Source organism: Filicampus tigris, chromosome 10 (genome assembly GCF_054856515.1).
Source record: "Filicampus tigris isolate MCC_2025a chromosome 10, RoL_Ftig_1.0, whole genome shotgun sequence".
NCBI lineage: Eukaryota > Metazoa > Chordata > Actinopteri > Syngnathiformes > Syngnathidae > Filicampus > Filicampus tigris.
Genome location: NC_141226.1, coordinates 6,925,588 through 6,942,110, shown reverse-complemented (window position 1 = coordinate 6,942,110; position 16,523 = coordinate 6,925,588). Strand labels below are relative to the sequence as shown.

At 39.3% G+C, this 16,523-nt stretch overlaps 1 protein-coding gene across 5 annotated transcripts in view; it reads left to right on the top strand.

Annotated features, from left to right (window-relative positions):
* Positions 1–16,523, top strand: part of cdh24b (cadherin 24, type 2b) — a 224,422-nt gene that overhangs the window by 183,829 nt on the left and 24,070 nt on the right. For all 5 annotated transcript variants that reach the window (XM_086042936.1, XM_086042937.1, XM_086042934.1 and 2 more), the window contains 2 exons: positions 13,257–13,513; positions 14,476–14,612. In XM_086042936.1, coding sequence (XP_085899062.1) covers positions 13,257–13,513; positions 14,476–14,612 — 394 coding nt within the window. The remainder of the gene's footprint in view (positions 1–13,256; positions 13,514–14,475; positions 14,613–16,523) is intronic.

The window sequence follows — 16,523 nt, the reverse complement described above, 5'->3', positions numbered from 1 at the left end:
GCACAAAGACATACAAGTTTAAACGCAAGCAGATGTAAACTCACAGAGAAATCTTCGAAACCACTTCTCCCCATGCTCCCTTGCTCCGCCGCCTCATTTGCGCTGCATATTGTCTACAGGCCATGTCAGACAGTAGGGATTGTTTGTCTGTGACTAAGCCTTGTTCACATACACACAAACACACACATACGGCACAGATGAATGTGTACAAGAAACATTTGTATTTCATTCCTTATTTCTAAGAGTATTCAATTTCTTTTTTCATATTTTCTCTTTTTCCTCCTTCATGGGCGAGCATGCCCGCAGCCCATTCATTTACTAAAAATGCTCTACATATTGCACCTAATTGAGTTTTGATAGAGCATATGAACAAGGCCAAAGAATAAGTGGAAGGTAATTGGAGAATTAGCATAGCCCTCTGTGGTGCGATTGCTCCTTGACTTCAGTCGTGCCTTCTAATGGGCTGATGGGAATATGCAGTGGGTGGGATCTTGCTCGTTGTCGGTGTACTAATTGAGGTTCATTTCAAATAATCAAAATCTGTAAATGAATGAGATGAACAAAATCTCACTGGTTTCAGAAGAATTCTAGATTTGACCCTGGTGGATTTCAATGACCTGAGATATCAAAATTCTATCAACAATCCCAATGTGGAGCAATTAAAATTGATTCTGAAAATAATCATTTTGTGCTCTAGTAAACAAAGCCAAATAGAGCCTCTGCAAACAAAGCCACTCCACTTAGCAACTTCACTCACGATGTATCGACTCTTTATTGTTGCATTGATGATGTATGCAAAGATTAGTTCATCTTGAAACTCCTCACTAATGATCAAAATGGTAAAACGTCAACTGTTTACAAAAAATAAATGAGTCCACATTAAGGCACTTCATGTTACTGGATGGTTTCTGACACATATGCTTTATGTGTTGGTGGTTTAAAACAGTCCCAACTTGTCTTGAGCCACGGCACCCATTTTACATGAGAAACATTCCACAGTACACCACCAAAAAGTAAATGTCACAAAAAGCATGAATTGACATCACAACTGCTCACAATGACCAATCACGGCTCAGATTCAGAAAACAGATCAGCCGTAATTGGTCGTTGTGAGCAGTTGTGATGTCATTTTCAGTCGACAGAGGACAAAATGGCCGCCCCGAGAGGTGGCTAAAAGTGAGTGCATTTTGCTGCTTAACTTATATTCCACAAAACGCAAAATTAATCAGAATGCCGTGTTTCAACTAGTGGACCTGCTGGGAACATATTCTAGAAAAAAATATGTTTGGGTTGACTTCCGCTTTAATAAATAATAATTCCGTCTATCCAATTTCTAGAGCTATTCTCCTCATTTGGGTCGCAAAGGACCTGAAACCAATCCCATCTGACTTTTGATGACAGTCAGGCATGTACACTGGACTAGTAGCTGGTTCGGATTATATTTTATGGTTAAAAATCACTCTTGTAAAAAATTAGGTGAACTCTAAGTATTAATAATTAATCCTCGACATGGGGAATTGACCAAATAAACAAAACTATTATGAAAAGAAAATGAAGAAAAACAACACAGGTAGTACTATGTACTGCACAGATAAGGGAATGCCGTCATGTTTTGACCAGGAATTGAATACAGCAGTGAGAGCATCAAATACTAACCAGTAGATCACGAGGGAGAATGTTAGCCCATCATGTTGCTGCGGCTTACACTAGTTCTGGACTTTGTTATTTTACTCCACAGTCAATAAGAATAAGAATAATAAGAATAAGAATGCCTTTATTGATCCCACAGTGGGGAAATTTTCATTGTTACAGTAGCAAAGATATAGGTCACACAGGGGCGGCGGCATAATGTGGCCATTAATGTATAACATTGACGGCAAACATTTAGAATCAAACCTATGTAGATATACGCAGTAACATGTGTATATACACATGTGTATACACACCAACCTACATCTACATAAAAAATATGAGGAACACTCATTTCGGCCTGTACATAGTACAGAGGAAAAAATACTCTAAGTGACAGTGCTGCAGTGCTGTAGTGAAATGTAAGGAACAGCATTGGATAAAAATAAAACTAGACTAACAGTAGTGGGGAATGTTGAGTATTGCACGGTATTACAGTAGTGGGGAATATTGGGTATTGCACGATATGAGCTCAGGTACTATACTTTAAATACATAAACACAAATACAAACAAGATCTACAAGACAAGACAAGACAAGACAGGATCTATGGGTCTGAAACTTGGTGAGTAAAACTTTGGCAGTATATATAGTGCAGTGACAAAGTGGCATAAGTAGATCACAAACTGCCAAGGCCGTACAATACTGTCACATAGTATTAGATTTCTCTCTCCGAGTTTAGCAGGGAGTGTATAAAAATGAGCGAAAGGAGCAGGAAAGCCAAGGATATCAGCAGGTATTTGTTAAAATCATCCCCCTGTAAATAATAAGTAACTCGGTTGGAAATCGTTCACGACAATAATGTTACAGTCCAGTGCCGTAGGTGACAATGATGAACATCACAAGACAGTGACATTACCAAGAATAGGACAACTCTCCACAACTGATGAAAAGACGAAAAGAAAACTGGTCAGGCAGAGAGAGGTCAACAGCAACATTGAAGAAGCTGCAGGAATTTCTGGCAATTATGTGACAGCAATATCCGTTTCTTCATATTCATATTCTTTATATGTATGGGACAGGGTCGGATGGCAAAACAGAAACCGTATATTAGAAACAAAAGCATCAAAGCTCGGCTCCATTTTGTTCAAAATACACTTCTTACTTACACATCTCACAAACTTATAAAAACTATGTCATGGACTGAGAAATCAAACCAAGGGTGAACACTTGGGCAACAAAAAGATTGTGTGGCTCAAACTGCTCATCATCAAAAGAACGCCATACCTTTAGGGAAGCATTGAGGTGGCAGTATCGTGCTTTGGGGCAGAGTTTGCTCAGCCGTAACAGGGCCCTTGGTCAAGATGAATGGAATTATGAACAATTCCATTGAATGTCTGTCTGTGGGGTGATTCTGAAGAAGACTATGCATCTTTTGGAGGGTTTTTGTATAGAAGAATAGGCAAATATTGCCACAACAAGATGTTCCGTGCGAATAGATTTCTACTCAAACAAGACAGAATTCAGGTCACAAGCGAACGAAAATGCAGAATTGGGACAGTGCGTGTGACGTCATCAACTTCCGCCACTGTGTTGGCGCTACTGTGTTGGATTTGTGTCATAAAACTTGCTTGTTTTGGCAATTTTGCTGCTTAAAATTATATTAAATACTACTGCAGTAAGTAGTAGTAATGTAAAAACTTGGGTTCAGGCTTGCTTACAGTCGATGGCAGCTATAGCTCCATTATTTGCACTATTTGTGGCCTCTGCAGGATATGCGGCGCATGTGCAGAAGGTCGCTAGGTACGGCGACTACAGTGACTTTAAAAATGGTTTAAAAAATGCGACTTGAAAACATTGATTGAAATGACACATATATAAATTATAAAGTATACAATAATTTGATATTTACACTTAAAAAATGCCAAATGTTACATACTATCACTTCAACCCTTTAAGCCAGTGGTTCTCAACCTTTTTCATTGATGTACCCCGTGTGATTTTTTTTTTCCAGCCAAGTAGCCCCTAACCAGCACATACCGTTTTTGAGACTTGCCATCAATTTCTATTGTTTTTTAACATTTGGAACTTAGTCATATCTCTAGACCTATTTTCAAATAAAAATTTAATCTAAGACAAGAAATAAAGAATCAACTTAATTAATAAATTTCCATTCATTTCAATGGGAAAAAATATAAGATAAGAGTGGCGTTACAAATGTGGTCACGGAACAAATTCAACTTTTATCTCAAGGCACAACTATTAGTTTGAGGTGTGTACACATTTATGCAATCATTTCAATCAATTTTCATTGAGTTGTACAGGCCATACGTCACATTATTAATGCTGGAAAAAGCTCTTGGTCTTATTATTTCATATTGCAAAAACCTAGCACGTAAACGGGGCTGTGGACACTTTTTGTATCCACTTCATGTAGATGAATTGAAATAATTGCACATCAGCATCATTCTTATTCAGGAGCTTCCCATTTAAGGTGTGTCCCAATTGGGCAGCTGTGAGCTATGTAAGCCTACTTTTTATGCACCTACGGAATCTCGCTGTATACCTGAGGGACAAGAAAGCATGTGCATATGTCAGTTTGCAGTTATTATTTCCATATGCTCACACTTAAAACGGCTGGCTAATCCTCGGTCACACGCCAGCAGCGAGCCCAGGATTATCTGTGTTTGTATTCTCACAAGGGGAGATTGTGTTAATATCCGCAGAGGAAGAAAGTGATGGAGGGAAAGAAGAATGTGAGCAATGACTTGGTCAGAAGTTGAAAATGGGAGGCTCGCTGTATTTCAGATTGAAATAAGGGAGATACATAAAACAAGAGCCCATCAGAGAGGAAGAGGGAAGACAGCTGAGGGAGAACGAAGTCAAAAGGGAGATTAAGAAGAATCTTTGTTCTCTCCACTCTTTGCAGTTATGCTGGTTGGCAGAAGTGTCCAAAGCGCTTGTCATCAGACAATTGCGATGTATGATTTTGATTTCGAATGTAGAGTAAAAAAGAAAGACCAAGGACAGCAGGACACACACACAGGAAGTGAAGCTCTCTGGTCTGCACCAGGAGGCACATGCTCTCCTTGTGTTCAAATGATCATTGACTCCTTAGTACATCATCAATTACAGTACTGACAGCGAGGCTGGAGAAACACCTTGCCCGGCAAGTCTTGTGCATCGACTGTATGTGAGCCAAAACCACACACTCACGCACACACACGCATGTACACGCACACTGTAAACTGAGCATGTTTGCCTCTGGGTCAGCTTCTTAGGGGAGGCGTGCATCACGTTTCATTACTCCAGCAAGTAGGTTAGCTAATTAATTTCTCCTAATTATGAGAGGCATTAAAATTGGAAATTACACAGTATGTTCAAACTAGATGATTCGGAATGCTAATTGTTAGGGGGAAAAAAGTACATTACTGTTAATCACAGCATACCATAGCAATCCCCAGTCATACAAATTTCAGAACCATTGTTCGCCAAGACTCCCTTCAGTTTTCTCTGCTTTGCTTTTTGGGTTTGTGTCTCAAGATTTACTTGGCCAGGCTAAAGACTTCCCCTTCTTGCCTCTGATGACGCCATTTGTTGTTTTGTAAATTAGTTTTTGGTCATCAGAACATATGGATCTAGAGATCTCTTTAACGTCAGACCAAGTGTATTGATTTCCTGTTAGCTTCTGCCATCTTGTTGTTCATCTGTGAAAATTATTTAGCCTGTCCAGGAGAAGGCATAAAAGCCCAAGTCATGCCACACGTGTTTGAATTCATGAACAAATCCTGCATTTCTTAAAGCTATAACCTTTCTTTCACTCAATCTGCGTCCCATCAGTCCACAAAACCTTTTCTCATACAATGTTTTGATGCTTGTCTCTGTGCTTTTGGGTAAATTTCGGCCTGGCTTTTCCGTTCTTCTCGCTAATAAGATATTTGCATTTTCGTATGTACCCTGTGTACCTTTTTCATGAGGTCTTTTGCAAACAGTAAATTGTGATATTTTCTCTCCTGCCCTTTGGAAGTTGTTGCTGATGTCACTAACAGCATACGTGATGTGCATGTTTGGTGTGCAGAGTTCTGTAGCATCTACTAGCGAGAAGGATGATCTGTACAGGATTAAGATGAGCCTGGTATTTTCCCTACCCATTTCTTATTTACTGGCAGTCCTCAAGAAGGAAGGGGCTGCTGTTTTCTTTCTCCCTACTGTCCCTTGCAGAATGTCGTTGTCCCTCTTTGTAGCAGCACCCAACCAGACTGTGATGAATGATCATCGAACTAATTCAGTGTCTGCTGTGTTTGAAATGTCTCAATAGTTCCTGTGGCAGGCTATGTTTACTTGGTTGACACAAAGTACATCCTCAACTGGGCCTTTTTGGGATTAAGTTTGTGTTCAGTGAGAGATTGTAGTCCATAGAAAATCAAAGGTCTCAATTGCTGATCCTAGTTGGATGGCTTTGAGCGTGGTCAGCTCCAGATTGAATTTTCTGCACCAAAGCAGCAGCCATTCCAGTGCTGATTGTCTTAGTATTGACACTTCACAAATTTGGGGTTTTGAATTAATTTACATGTTTATGTCGATGAAGCAGCAGTGCTTTATAAATGGGAATAGATTAGGTTTATTCCACTGGACCTGAATTTGGGTCTTATGTGGGATGTGGAATGTTCACTTCCAGTCAGCATGTAAACACATAGTGAAAACATGGGAGACCTGTGACATTTCCACCGGAAATACTTAAGGTGTTGCCGTACATACGGTCCATTCCACATCATGCTTTACTATCAGCCTTTCTACAACAAGAACGAGCAATTGCCTCAGCAGACAGAGAGCAGACAGGCCTTAAGCAGGAGAGCGCACTGGCTGAAAGGTTAGAAAAGATAACAGAGTCAAAGAAGCAAGCAGACCAGCTTGCTAACCAGGATTACAGAGAGGATTGTACATCTCTTTTCAAGGCTACCGTTGCAAAGTTGACTTGGCCACACTAGTTATCCATGTTATACTGTACCTTGAAACTGCTAACCAGCACATGCCTAATCATGACACTGTTGTATTGTTAAAAACAAATCTGTCCAATCATCTATCCATCAATCGATTTTCTACCATTTATTCTGCTCCTGGTGGCTGTAAAGCTGCAGTCTATCCCTGCTGACGGTTGACAAAAAAGAGACTTCTACTATATTTGTGTCACCAGTCAATCACAGTGCCGTCTACAGACAGGCAACCATTCACACTCACATACTGTACGTACACACCTATAGTCACCACATGGGAATCATTCCAATTCTGGCGGCACAAAAGTCAACTGTGTTTATGACTACAATATCAGTGATGCTGCAATAAAATCTATCAATTTTCTCTAAAAGTTGTTCAACACTAAGTTCACGGTCATTATAACCTTTCACAGGTGATGTCAAGCGAGAGGCGGGTTACACCGTGGACTGGTCACCAGTCAGTCACAGAGTGGCTCCATTCTACTGATGTGAGGCAGATGTGCTAATCACAAAATACATTTAATAATGGCCAGTATTATTAATGTTAATCCTTTCTCTCAACACCCGCTCAAAAGAACTGAAAAAAGGACCGTGTAATTAGCGCAAAATAAAAGAAAATGTGCGTTTGTGTGCTTGTGTTTGCATGTGTATGAGTGCGTATGCTTGTACATGCATGTATGTCTGTTTTTGGATGAATACATTTATATTGTGTGAGCTCTAAATAACAAATAATATATTTTCTATTAGGTATTCTTTCAAATAACAAAAGCTCCAAATTATATTCCTCCACATTGAAGAGACTGTATTATGGATTTTATGCATCTTAATTGAATTAACAATTTAACAGATGTTGAGGAATGGTCTTGTCATACATTGTTTTTTTTTAAACATATCTGTACTTACTGGATTATTTATATTTCTGACAACTTTCACTTTTATACCATTACATTTCCTAATGTATACCTTTGCTCAGATACATTTTCCCTTACCATCTTTGTACAGTGGGTACGGAAAGTATTCAGACCCCTTAAATGTTTCACCTTATGTGTCATTGCAGCCATTTGCCAAAATCAAAAAATGTTATTTTATTTCTCATTAATGCACACTCAGCACCCCACCTTGAAAGAAAAAAAACAGAAACCTAGACATTTTTGAACAATTATTAAAAAAAAAAAACACTGAAATATCATATGGTCATAAGTATCCGGACCGTGTGCTCAGTATTGAGTAGAAGCACCATTTGAGCTAGTGCAGCCATGAATCTTCTTGCGAATGCTGCAACACGTTTTTCACACCTGGATTTGGGGATCCCCTTCCATTCTTCCTTGCAGATCCTCTCCAGTTCTGTCAAGTTGGATGGTGAATGTTGGTGTACAGCCATTTTCGGGTCTCTCCAGAGATGCTCAATCGGGTTTCGGTCAGAGCTCTGGCTGGTCTAGTCAAGAACGGTCACAGAATTGTTCTGAAGCCACTCCTTTGTTATTTTAGCTGTGTGCTTCGGGTCATTGTCCTGTTGAAATGTAAACCTTCGGCGCAGTCTGAGGTCCTGAGCACTCTAGAAGAGGTCCTGTAGGATATCTCTGTACTTGGCCGCATTCATCGTTCCTTCAATTGCAACCAGTCATCCTTGTCCCTGCAGCTGAAAAACACCCCCACAACACGATGCTCCCACCACCACGTTTCACTGGAGGGACTGTATGCTGAGTGTACATTCATGTGAAAAAAAATAACTTTTTTTTATTTTGGCAAATGGCTGAAATGGCACAGAAAGTGAAAATTGTCAAGGGGTCCGTATACTTTCCATAGCCACTGTACAAAGATGATAAGGGGAAATGTATCTGAGCAAAGGTATACATTTTAATTAGGAAATGTAGTGGTGTATAAGTGAAAATTGCCAGAAGTATAAATAATTCAGTAGGGTAGAGATATTTTGTGAATACAAAATAAAACCCTAAGAAATCAGTTGTTGACATAATGCCTGAGCTGCGGTCCTGCCTGCAATGATGTGATAGGGAAGCCATGAAAATGAGGCCGGAGGGAAGATGAGTTAGGAAATCAAGAAGTCTTTATATGGGCGTACTGGTAGTGCGTGTGCCTCGCTGTCACATTGAGTAATCTGATCAACAACAACAACTGGAGGTACCTGGAAACATTCATCATGAGTACAGTATAAAAGGTTCCAGGTTTTCTAGGATGTGTGGGACCCTGCTTACTAATAACTATTGCATAACTTCTCAATTCAAGAAATACTTGAGTGACACCAATTGAAGTTTTAATCGTTTTATTGACAAGCACATCACAGCAGCAATATTCATAAATATACAATTGTATTCATTAGGGCTGGAGAACCGCATCATTCAATCTGATTTTGAGTCTTTAGTTTGCGATTCATTTTGATTTAGATTCTACAATTCTATTCAATATCAATTGATTCAATGAGAAGTACAAATATACAAAGAATAGTACTAAGAATAAATTTTGACAATTTTGACATGTAAACATATGTGGTTTGTCATATCACATTTTAAGCAATAAAACAACACCGAAAATTTAAAACTTCAACTTAAATTATATTGTTTCCTGTTGGAAATTATAATGAAATACAATATTTTCCGAATAATAACTTAGTTGTGCATATGCAGCATATTCTGCCCTCGTGACAAATTCTCTACTTTGTGCAACTAGACAGATAGTTAACAGCATGGAGAATGATGAAGAATGACGTTCCGGAAGTTGAGTTGAGGATTTGTGTTAATTCTTTTGAACTCTTTTCCTTCCTCAGTTATATTCCTTTATTCATTTCTCCATTTATCTTCCATATTTTGTTGTAAAACTGAAATTATAAACGCAAAGTGAACATAACAAAAAATATAATGCCTAGTCTTGTCTTTCACATTACAAATAAAAACAGGAAATGCACAGTGTCTTTCTTACTTACATTTACGTTACCAATATTGCTCGTCAACAGAGAATCTAACATCCAGAACATTCTCACATTTACCCGTTTCAAGTAGGTATAACAATGCCCCCCCCACACCCCTCCCTGCTGGACTAATTAAGCACTACATTAGCAAAGACATTTCTGCCGCCAGTGTAATTCAACGGACAAAATGGCCACAGACGATTACACGGACGATAACTTGCATCACGTAAGAAAACGAATAGTCACTTGCCAAATCTTAACATAAAGATTGATAACTTACAGACAAAGATCTGACCAAGTTTTGGTGATAAAGCATACACCGGTGGACTGCTGCGTGATTACCGTATGACTGCTTGTTTCTACAAAAACCCGCGACTGAACAATGCCGGATATCCGTGCACGTAACGTCCGTTCTCAAAAAGGTTCAGGCTATAAACAATGACCAAAAAATCTGCTCAAGGCAGAACACAGCACAAAGTAAAACCTGTAAAGACAGCTCCATGTTAAAAAAGTGAAGCGCAGTAAGCGCAGTGTCTGTTGCTCTGGAATTCCAAGCGTCACATGTAAGAGGCACTCTCTCTGTATACTTCAGCAACTCCAAAGCCAGTGTCTTCAACTTTGTGGATGGCGACTTCCATTGTCAATGAATCACCAACTGTGGGCACGTCGGTACATTTTGCTGGTCCGGCAGTCACCAGTCACCAGCAGCTCAGTCCGTCATTATTTCAAGCCGACCAAATCTGTCATCATCAGTCCATCACTCTGCCATTGTTATTTTAATCACACTTCCGTCATCGCTAAATTACAGTTCACCACCACTATATTAGGACCGTCAGATTTTCTTCTACTTCGATGACATTGAGCCTCCTTTATTTTAACAATTACATTTAACCATCTAGAGCACGAGATTTCCTTCCCATGTGGTTTTCGATAACAACCTCTCATGAATTCTAGTCTATATAGAATCATTTTCAGTTTGTAAACGAAGTTGACGTAATCAGGATGTGCGCGCATTGTTAGCTCAGAAAGAATGCCGGGCCGCTATCAACAGAAAGGGGCACTGTATTCTCACAGCTAACTCTACTCGCATGGCAGGGTGAGTAACTTAGCTAGCTAGTCTGCTACATTGTTTTTTTGCCTGTTATAGAAAAGGGAATTGAGAATTGTGTCAAATTGTTGTGCTGACGATCTTGGTGGAACAGCATTGTAGGGCTACATTTAAGTTGCTGAGGTGTTCCAGGACCCGTACACACAACAGCTAGGCATGTTGATATTGTAAGTAAGTCCATTCTTGACGAACACAGACGGACTCACGCACTGACGAATGACCAACTCTGCAAATAATCATTCACCAGTAGGCCTATCTATTGTGAAAAGGTAAAAAATAACATTTAAAAAAATGCAGAATTAGCTACTCCTATAAGTTAGAATTGATGGTCAAGGTGAAAGATAATGTGTTTGGAAACAGATAAATATAAAAATGTGAATCAGTGGAACATATCAACGCATGAAAATATTAATGGACGCTAGTCAAATAATTTATGGGGGGGGATATGGTACACTTGAGCTTGTGGGTGATAAGTGTTTCCTGTTAGGACGAATGAGGGCGAAGCTTTTGAGTGTGTGATGAGGTTTGTTAGAGCTTGCCCCCTGTCACCGACACATTAGCAAAAACTGATGGGTTTGCATCAGTGGGTGGTTGATGGTGTGTGTCTGGAAGAAATTGGGGAGGCAGATTGACATGATGGTGTGCAGGATGAAAAAAGGAGGACGATAGTGATGAGTGTATACTCACAGTGCAACTGACACTTCTCCTCCTCAGTCTGATGTTCTAGTTCTTCCTGTAATGGGAACCATGTTCAGAGAACATTTTCATTTACAACATAACACACACATGCATGCCCACTGTCTCTTTGTCTTTGCCTCTCTCACCTGACAATTGCCTTGTTTTTTTCCAACATGTTTGTTTTTTTTCTGTGAGGCTATCCCAGCAATTACTTTCCTTTTTCTCTTCCAATGTAACATTCCTCTTTCCTTGCTAAAACTGCTGACTTCCTGTGAAGCAGTTTGCTGAGGTTTACAGCTCACAGAGAAGGGGATGCGGTGGAATAGAAAATGAGGGATCAGAAATAAAGAGAAGAGGAAGTAGGATATCAATATTCCCACTGATGCCTGAATCCTCAATGATTTTTTTCTCGACTAGAATCTGACAGCAAATATTCTGCAAAGCCAGAGATCCTATTTATCCGCTACCCACTATGCTTTTTCTGTGCCACTCATAAAGAAAGGATACATGCTTGCAGACATATTTTAAGCACAAGCATAGTGACAGAAGATCTAAAGCCATGAACACTGAAAAAGACCACTCGGAGCAGCTCATAAACATACCCACGCTTATTAATGTTTTCCACACAAAAAAAACATGTATGTGTGTCTATTTGTCCACCCTCTGTAACAAGCTGCTCTGCAAAGATGATCATAGCTTCAAGTTTGTATCTTTACGTATAAGGCACAATCAGATGGCCACCTCAGGCAAATAGGTCTCAAAAATATTTGTAATAAGCAACCATTACATGCAGCAGGTTCCAATTCAAAGCATAGCATCTCTTTTGCAATGACACAAAGGGGGCTTTCAATTCAATCATAGTGAGGCTCAAAGTAGATGACGCTTGGAGTTGTCATAGTGATGTATAGATTTAAAAATAATTAACCTTACTTAGGCAGCATGACGAAGTCCTGGTTAACATGGCTGCCTCACTGTCACGAGGTCCTGGAAACTGGGCTCAGGCCCAGCTGTCCGAAGTTTGCATATTCTTCCAGTGCGTGGGATGTCTTCATTTACTCCGGCTTCTACCCACATTCCAAAAACACACATTACGTTAACTGAAAACCGTAAATCGTCCATGAGTGTGAATGCTTGTGCCCCATTATTGGGATCAGCCGGTCCATGCTGTACCTCGCTACTCATCCAAAGTCAGCTGGGAGTGGCTCAAGTCAACCAATCATAACATCAAATTGTGACAAACTGTGATGTTTTTGACTCTACTCCTTGCCTCATGTTATTGTCTCTCACAATAACAATGATAAACTAAAGGTTTTAATCACAGATGCAAGTAAACGTTTCCAGATTTGTATTTTTGATTTGTCGCTAGCATAAATGGTTTTCATAATAAAAATAAAATAGGTTTTCATAATAAAATAACAATGATGATACAAATGTAACAGTTATCGTAATATTTATGATTTAAGGGTTAGGTTTCGCTTGAGGTGTTTTTATCTGAAATGTTATAGCTATAAATTACAACGCATGGCAAGATCCGTATTGCAAAAGCTTTTATAGGTCAAACTTAATTAAAAACAACAAAGAAAGAAAATATCTTTCTTTGAAACTCATGTGTTAGAAAAAAAGTAAAGATATTGTTGAAATCGTTGTCAAAAGTAGGTTGAGGGACACATAATGCCATCTCTGATTAAAATTTGCTGTCGACCAGTGTAATTATCATTTTCCATTTTTCTGCTTTTGATATGCAAACAGACCCTGGCAGTTTTTGGAGGCTGAAAATAGCGTGCAAAAGGGAAACAACTCTTTTGCATATTGCTGCTCTTAAAAGCACCACCGTTACAGAATCCATACAGCAATGCTTAAGTGGTTCTACTCTGTGGTGCCTAACATGTCATGCGACCACTCTCTTCCACTCTTTCTTTCTCCAGGCCGTAGACTATGAAAGCCGCAGCGCCTACTCTTTCTCTGTGGAGGTCCTCAATCCCACCGTGGACCCTCGCTTCTTGCGTCGAGGATCTATTAAAGACCGAGCTTCAATCAGAGTAGCAGTGTTGGATGCAGACGAACCTCCAAAGTTCTCCAGGGCACAATACCACATGGATGTTTCCGAAAACTGCCCTCCAGCCTGCACTGTGGGCCGAGTCAGTGCTGTAGACCCAGATACTGGACTGACTAATAACATCAGGTATATTCATATGTCCTACACTTCTTATGTCTATATTAAATATGAGTACTGTAAACTTAATTTCCAGCTCTGTATTAGTGGATAGTACCCGTATTTTAGTAGTATAATTAAAAGTAAAAAAGTATCAAGCAAACAGCGATCAAGCTTTTTAGTTTCTAAAAATAAAGGAAAAGTACCTGTGTATATTTATTTACAATAATTTTGTTTGACACACACAAGTCGATGTTTAAATATAGCTTTGTTCATACTTTCTCCTCTTACTGCCTTTATTTGACAGTTCAAAGTCCTATCATTCCATCAAACTCCCTATTTAAATAGTATTTTATCACAATAAAACAGCACTATTGTACTTTTTTATGTCCCAGAGGAAAACAGATTGCTATTTATTCACAGAGCACATTTGTAAATCAGGGATATTCAGCTCCTTGGATTGAAGCTTAGCAACGGTTACTGCTAAACAAATGCTTTAAGCTAACCAAAAGCCCACTCAGTGTTCCCCAGAGCCAGAAACCAAACACGGAAGCTTGAACAGATCCTAAGATTATTTGTTGCAGGAGGTTATTCCAATGGTTTTGAGGACGGTAAGGCGGTAATTTATCTGCAACAAAACTGAATTATGTCCCAATTAGCATGGGCAAAAGTGCTAATAGTGAGTGTGTGGGGAGGAATGACAGTTGATGTACCAAAAGAGATATTCAAATTATCTGTAGCACTTCAAAAGAGTCCCTATCGTCTTTGATAATCTCCCTATATTAATATGTGGGCCATTTGAATGCAGACTTTCCCTTATCGCTCCCTCGCACACTGCTGCCCTGTTTTCTTCCACACACTCAGTGCTTTTTTCTCTACCCTTCAGCATATCTATTTTATTGTACTTTACCTCTCTATGCCCCCTTTTTCATGTACCTTACTTTACCTCTCTTCTCTCTCTCTCACTATTTTTCTCACTTGCTTTTCTCTAGGTTCTCTATTGATCCTCAGTCAGACCCAGAGGCTCTATTTCGCATCACCCCAGACTCCGGACTCATCACTACAGCCATGGAACTAGACCGGGAACGTGAGCACTGGCACAACATTACTGTCATTGCCACACAGAGAGGTTAGAAGTCATTCCTTGAATGTTACTTTCTTTGAATGTCACTAAACAGTGATACATTTTTTTTTTACCCTGCATCTAATGTGATGGATCCATCGTTTTACCACCGTTAACCAATTATCAGTGTGTGTTTAGGTTAGCTCTTAATTATATGGTCACCCAAAGGCACAATATCCCTTGTGTAATGCAGTTTACTAATCCGCTTAGAATTTCCAAACAAATTGGAAGACTTCAGTTAATACTTTGTTTCTACAGTATAATGTACATTTGCAGTTATTTGACGCCGTACTGGGATTCAAACTGAGAAGGGAAAACAAGCAATGAAAGGAAAGAAAAAAAAAAAAGATTATTTAAATCTCAGGGGAGTTTAGTGTTCCGTCCCCTCTAAAGTGAACAACCATACATATGCAAACATTTTTCTCCCCAAAATCAGGTAAGTATTGTCAAACCTCTGACTGCTCAGCAAATGAGTAATCTGGAGGGGCAGTTGGTTAGCCCAGTGATTCTCAACCAGCGCGCCGTGAGCCACTTAACTGTCGTGTTAATTAGTTAATTAGTGTGTGCTAAGCACGTATAGCAACAGGAAAAACAATTAAATGCTCATCCACTAGAGGTAAGGTAAATTAAACTGTATTTCCGATAAAGGTTGAGAAACACTTGGTTATCTTAAGGCACAACATTGCATAAAATGAAACTGAATAGTAGTATAGTACTAGTAGAAGTAACTACACATTTTAGAGTCTCTGTAAAGGTTAATGAAACCAACTAAACCAAAAATTCAAGCTACAGTATAACGCTACTTAAAAACACCCCCACACACAAAATAAACTCACAATTGGAAGATGTAAGTGACAGCATGATTTGTACATGTATTCCATCTGGAATCCGATTAATCCACGGATGCACCCAGTCAATGCAGTGGCACCCTTGCTGCACAAGGCATTACAATTAATAAAAGAAATCAAATTAAAAACAGCTACAGATCTGCAGCTTTGATTTTGACAAAACCAGATTAGTATAAATGGCAATCAGCCTACACTGTCACAAATCAGAGTGTGTTCGAGTTCATTTGTATACTTGTGATTTCTGACTCTAGAGTCTAGGGTCTAGACTCTGTTTTAATATGGCCCTTTTGAATATTTAAATGCATACTAAATTTGAGCCAAAGTAATTGATGTAGTGTCTATAAAATCTGAAATCTGAAAATTGTCATTTCCAAATTTTCATATACCCCTGAAATGTTTTGCACTTCCAGTTGAGAGCTTAGCTACACTATATATAATATAAAGGAGTGCTGGATGGACTCCAACTATTTGTACCTCTTCTGGGACAAAATATCTGTGTTTTGTTGTTGAGTCAAGTGTTAGTGCCTGTAAGGGTATCATCTCTTCCGGCAAGCCATTATATCACTAAAAGTACAATCAATGATTATTCCTTCTTTGTTTTAAAGTTGTAGGCCAGGGAATACAGACATGAGGAAGACATTCGCAGACAGTCTGAATTTTTCATACAGCTCTTATACTGGCTTAGCTTTGCACGTGTACGGAATGTAATTTTGTGACTTCCATATAGTTTTATGCCGATCACCAAATCTCCACTTGGGTTTGGGTATTTGGCTGTAATTCAAAATACCTAATAACAATTTCCCTCTACAGCCTTGTCTCACCCTGGATAAAGTTCGAAATGTACTCAGGGCTTGTTGTGGGAGCAGTGTTGTGTTGACAGAGGAGCACAGCAAGTGTATGTCTTCAATAATGAGCCCCATCTAATAAACAAACTGTTGGAGGTAGTGTTGACGTTGTGCACAGCAGCTCTCATGATGGCCACAGGGACATAGTTCACCCCTATGGCATTGCAGTACAGTAAGAAGTGTTTTCAGGAATAGGAAACAGTGACACTGCGTGTGTGTGTGCG